Here is a 6,000-nt window from a genome sequence, read left to right as displayed (position 1 = left end):
CAAGGTGCCAGGATGGGAGGGTGGGTTGTAGGGGGGCGTGGACCTGACCAGGTAGTCACGGAGGGAACGGTCTTTGCGGAAGGCGGAAAGGGGTGGGGAGGGAAAGTCCATTGTTCAAGTTCTGTCAGCCCGAAGCTTTATTAAACCTGGAGTATAGGACTCCTAACATTGAATAAACATATTCCATTTCACACCAGCATTCGCCCAGCTCCTCTGATTAGAATAATTACTTTCAAAATGTTTTCAGCAAGGTGAAACTATTATGCACATCTACCTCCCTGTGTTGCAATTTCATTTGGGAAACACCTACATTGATCGTTTTTGCTACTGGTCTATAGTAAGCTGATAAGAGCATATTATGACAGGACAAATGCATCATACCATATACTGCGTGGCTTTGCTTCTGTGATTCCAGCATTCCCACTAATTTATTCAATGTTTCCCACGTCAGATACTTTTTCATTGTTTTACAAACTTTTTTTCTTAAAAAATCTGTTCAGCAACCTAAAGCATTGAACTAACTGTTTTGACAAAATAGTTGATGTATATTCTTGCAAGTGAAAATGCATTAATTTGAATCTTTCTTTTTGTGTGTAAATCTTTCTAGTGTTGTTTACCAAGATGGATTTTATGGTGCCGACATTTATGTAAGTACATGTATATACAATCTTCACACATTTCTATAACTCTTGCAAGTTTACTCAGGATTGCCCCTGAGTTTTGACTTTATTATACTGCATGTTGAAAAGCATAGTGCTAAAAATCAATTATGCATCTGAGCTCAATACTTACAATATTTTACAGTATTATCTTGAAATAGTTTTAGTCGATTGAGAGCTGTTTGTCTCTCATTTGTGTTATCTGAATGCAGAAAGTGCAATCACTTAACATATTAGAATGATGTGTAGTAGCATTACTCTTTTCCAGTTAATGAATGGAATGACTTCCATTTTGTTAAAGTTTTTTTTTCCATTTAGTTTCTAAACATTTCATGCCATTTTTCTGTTCTATTTTTGGAGAGTTTTGTAGGCATTTTGCTGGTGTCTTTCATATGTGTGATATCGGCAGATTTTATGGTATAAGAATAATGTTGCTCATTAAAGTGATAGATGGGATAGTGACATCAAAGTATTATTAATGGCTGCTTCCAGTGGCATTATTTAGCTTTCCTACCTCAGGCAAGCTTGACCAGTTCACATTGTGCTAACTTGTAGGCTGCGACATAGTTTCCAAAAGTACACAATTGAAGATTCTGAGCTCCTGAGGCCATATGAAAGATTCAAATTTGCGTTGAACAACAAAATCACTGGTTTTCCAAAGGAGGGTGTCCCAATTTTCAGTTGAGTCATCAGGTGAATACTTAGAATCATGGAATCACAGAATCTCTACAGTGTGGAAACAGGCTATTTGGGCCATCAGGTCCATACTGCCCCTGCAAAAAGTTTCCCACCCAGACCCACATCTCTATCTTATCCCTATAACCCTGCATTTCGCATGGCCAATCCACCTAACCCGCAAATCTTTGGAATTGACTAGACTTTGCAAGAGTGCCTTGCTCCATCTCATTGACATCCATGATGCAACATGAAAATACAATAAAGGAATTTGTCTTTCCCAAAACAAAGGAATAATAGAATGTTTGCAGCATAGAAAGAGGCTATTCAGCCGACTGTGTTCATGCAGCTCTCTGATAATGCATCTCATCGAGAACCCTCACCCAACACTTCCTCAAAATCCTGCAAAATATTTCTCTCCAGATTATTATCCAATTTTCTTGTGAAGCTTCCTTTACCACACTCTCTCATAATGTCTGTTCGAGGTCCATCCACTTGTTGTGTACAAACATTTTCCTGATACCACAACTGGTTCTTTTGCCAATCGGGTTGTCAGTATTCTTTAGTTCTGGAATTTTCTGCCATTGTGAACAATATTTCCATATCCATCATATCCAGACCCATCAAGATTTTGAATGCCTCTATCTGAACTTCTCTTCTCCAAGGAGAACAGTCCCAGCTTCACCAACCTATCGAAGTAACTGAAGTTCCTCATCCCTGGATTAATTCTTGTAAATCTTTTCTGCAACCTCTGAAATATCTTCATATTCATCTTGTTGTACGTACTTAGAATTGGTCACAGTATTCTAGTTGAGGTTGAACTCATTTTGATATTTATTACATATGAGTAAATATTCATTAATTATAAATGTTTACTCACATTTAGTATAACTTGATTTTGTGTACTATATGTTCCTATTTTGAAACCCAGTATCCTCCAAGCTTAGCTAACCCTTTCTCAACCTATTCTGACATCTTCAGTGTTGTAATCACATATTCCAAGGTCCCCTTGCTCCTGCACCCACTTTATAATTGTGGCCACCCCTCATTTTATCTAACAAAATGAATCATTTTGAACTTCTCTGCATTAAATTTCCTTTGCCACTTGACTACCCATTGCACAAGCCTGTATGCACCTTCTTGAAGATGGTCAGTACCCTCTTCAAAATTTGTAATCTCTTCTAATTTTCTGTTACCTCTTCATTTCAATCAAGTTTAAAATTATGACTTGCTCATTAACATAGATCTAGAAAAGCAGGGATTCTCATGCTAATCCCTGGAGAACTTCACTCTATAATTTTTTTCCATGAAGTAACCAATTGTTCACAACTACTCCCAGTTTCCTGTCATTCAGCGAATTTCATGTTCATGCTGCTCCTGTTCCTTTTATTCATTGGGCCTGAATTCTGCCGGTGAGTTGCCATGTGACATCTTATCAAATGTCTTCTGGCAGTCAATGTACACCCCATCAAACAAATGAGCCAGATTAACCAAATAGGAAATGATGATTTTTGATTTTAGAATTTGTCGATTCTAAGACTGAAGGTTGTATCGAGTTGGAAATGCTGCAAAAATGAAGATATAAGAGAAAGTAAAAATATCAAAGCTCTGAAAGTAGTACGTTTCTGAAGCCTACGAAGTTAGATGTTGAATTAAGACACTTGCTGCTTGAGACATATGAGCAGAAAAACTCCTAATTGTTGCTTAAGACTCATTCAGCTTTTAAGCTTGTATTTTTGTGTTTTGAACCTTAAAATTATTTTTCTCCATTATTTGAATTAGCACTATTTATTGTTCAGATCAAGTTTAAGACAAGTTTAGCACTTTTGTTTAGCAATAATACCTGTTCATTTGAAAATGATGATGGCATAGCATTTCTTCATGGCAAAGACATATTCAAATTTCAAAGTAAATTAAAACAACACACTAATTTTTAATACTTTGCAAAATAAATGCATTTTATATCATGTTGAAATCTAACTCATTAGAATTTTCCCCTGGAAGCTGTCATCATTGAGTTTTCCTTCCAATATCGTGCAATTAAATCTCAGTCCTCCAAGTTTAAATTGATTAAATTTAATTGACAGAAATATAAAAATGCATTAGACAACATGTGAAAATATAAATTACACTGGCTTCTCAGCCATTGCAATTCATCTCTCTGAAATTATGAAAAATTATAGTACATGAAACTTTAGTAAACAGAAGAAAAACTTTTGATGTGAAGGGAAAAATATGGCCCAGAAATCTCTCTTTAGTACTCAAAACCCTAAGTTCTTTCTTTTTGAATTTGGTGATACACAATTCATATACTTTTATGTTTTCAAAGGTTCAGTATTAGTTCCAAAATTGAAAAGAAATGGTTTATTGGTTTCGTGGGTTATTCATTTTTTTTATTTTCCAAACATTATTTCTGTTTCATTATAGAGTAGTATATCAAGAACCTGTGTATGGCAATAAGTTACTGCAGGTATAAAGTACTGGAAATGAGCAAAGCATCATATTGTATGTGGATTGCTGTTAAATGTTTTTACTAACTCTGAGATAAAAGGGGCAATTGTTGATGCAGGAAGGTTTCATTTTGAGTGAGTGTTAACCATTTTCAGGCAGTTTGGGGTCACTGAATAACTAAAGCTTGGAGGTGAATGACGGTAAAATTATTGTGAATGAGTGTTGATTTCAGATGGTAAATCATGGCTAAAAGCTTAGGAATTAGGACTTTTTAAAGTTTTTTTTTAACCACTGCACTTGCAAGAATATCCAGTGAGGAGGCTGTCCCAAAGGATAGTGGGGCAGCCACTTCCAACCACATTTTAATTGGATCATAAATGGTGTTTGCTTTATCTATAGAGACTGGATTCTGTATGTTAATTGGCATGCTGAGATCATTTAGAAATGGTTGATATAACACTGTGGCCCATTGAACAGGAAGCTCTGCTGTTCTCACAGTTTGACAATCGATGCATCACTGCCCACAACTCATTCTGAATGTGCATTTGTTTGTCCTGTTGCTTAATTGAAGATCCATAATTACCCTAACTTCAAAAAAAATCAAGAGCTAGTTTAATTAAAATCTAATTTCCACAAGAATGACCTAAAACCAACTTGTATGTTTTTCACAAATCAAGTTTTTTTTTAACAGAGCCAACAAATGCATAAGTATTGATATGTTAGGCATATCTTGAGAGAATATATTGGACCCTTCAGTATTTTCAACATTTGCGCAGCAGGTGGTCAATTTCTTTGAACAAAGTTGTACATTGTACTTGAGCAGATCAAGCTTGTGTGGCTGTAAGTGAATAGGCATACAGTCACCACTTCTCAAGCACGCAACAGTAGCATGGACTGGTGCTTTTTTATATATTTATTCTTGGATTATATTTTCTGTGTCATCTCACACTTAAACCTAAAAGATTGATTTAATGAATGCTAATTTATCAAACTTACACATTTTAGATTCAAGGATTATACAAAGGATAATAAATTACATTTTAAAACTGTTATGAGCGTGGGCTTCACACAATAAATCAAGTTAGTGAGGAGTAGTTTACTATGCCATTAAATGGTTCATTTAGCCCAGCCAAATAAGATTTTTATTTTCTTTCTTGTTAAAAATTTAATACCCTCTCCTTCTTTTGGTTTGCCTAAATAGGACAGTTGACCTGACCATGTCTGATTCCAAAACTCTGCCAATCCTGCTGCTCAATTAACAATTAGGGGAAAGTGAGGACTGCAGATGCTGGAGATCAGAGGCAATAAGTGTGGTGCTGAAAAAGCATAGCAGGTCAGGCAGCATCCAAGGAGCAGGAAAGTCAATGTTTTGGGCAAGTCAGAACGGAGGGTGGAGTGGATAGGTGGGAAGGAAGATGGGGAGGTGGGACAGTTCAAGAGTGTGGTGCCAAGTTGGAGAGATAGATCTGGGATGAGATGGGGGGAGGGGAAATGAGTAAACTGGTGAAATCGATGTTGATGTCGTCTGGTTGGAGGGTCCCAAGGCAGACTAAGAGGTGTTCTTCCTCCAGTTGTCGAGTGGATAGGATTTGATGGTCGAGGAGGCCCAGGAACTGCATGTCCTTTGCGGAGTTGAAGTGGTCGCTACAGGGCGGTGGGGTTGGTTGGTGCGTGTACCCTGGAGATGTTCTCTGAAACGTTCCGCAAGTTGGTGTCCTGTCTCCCCAATCTAGAGGAGACCACATTAAGAGCATCGGACACAGTAGATGAGGCATTGGAAGTGCAAGAAAATCTCTGCTGGATGGGCAAGGATCCTTTGGGGCCATGGAGTGAGGTGAGGGGGGAGGTTTGAGCGCAGATTTTTCAATTCCTGCGTTGGCCGGGGAAGGTGCTGGGAGTGGTGGGTGGGTTGGTGGGGGGGACATGGACCTGACGAGGGCGTTGTGGAAGGAATGATGATAGAGGTGGGGATAGAAATATATCTCTGCTGTTGGGATCTGACTGTAGGTGACGGAAATGTTAGCGGGTAATGTGTTGCATCTGGAGATTGGTGGGGTGGAAGGTGGGGGGGTGGGGTTCTATCCATGTTGTGGTTGGAGGGGTGAGGTTCAAGGGTGGAGGTGCGGGAAGTGAAGGAGATCCGCTGGAGGGCATTGTTTATTATGTGGGAGACGAAATTGCGGTCCTTGAACTAGGAGGCCATCTGGGATGTTCT

At 38.3% G+C, this 6,000-nt stretch overlaps 1 protein-coding gene across 18 annotated transcripts in view; it reads left to right on the top strand.

Moving 5' to 3' along the window:
• The window catches only part of rbfox1 (RNA binding fox-1 homolog 1), a 1,725,607-nt gene that overhangs the window by 1,681,002 nt on the left and 38,605 nt on the right, over window positions 1-6,000 (top strand). For all 18 annotated transcript variants that reach the window (XM_043711602.1, XM_043711606.1, XM_043711616.1 and 15 more), the window contains one exon: window positions 608-647. In XM_043711602.1, coding sequence (XP_043567537.1) covers window positions 608-647 — 40 coding nt within the window. The remainder of the gene's footprint in view (window positions 1-607; window positions 648-6,000) is intronic.

Source organism: Chiloscyllium plagiosum, chromosome 21 (assembly GCF_004010195.1).
Source record: "Chiloscyllium plagiosum isolate BGI_BamShark_2017 chromosome 21, ASM401019v2, whole genome shotgun sequence".
Lineage (NCBI taxonomy): Eukaryota > Metazoa > Chordata > Chondrichthyes > Orectolobiformes > Hemiscylliidae > Chiloscyllium > Chiloscyllium plagiosum.
The sequence above is the reverse complement of the archived record's forward strand: the minus strand, read 5'-3'. Positions and strand labels throughout refer to the sequence as shown.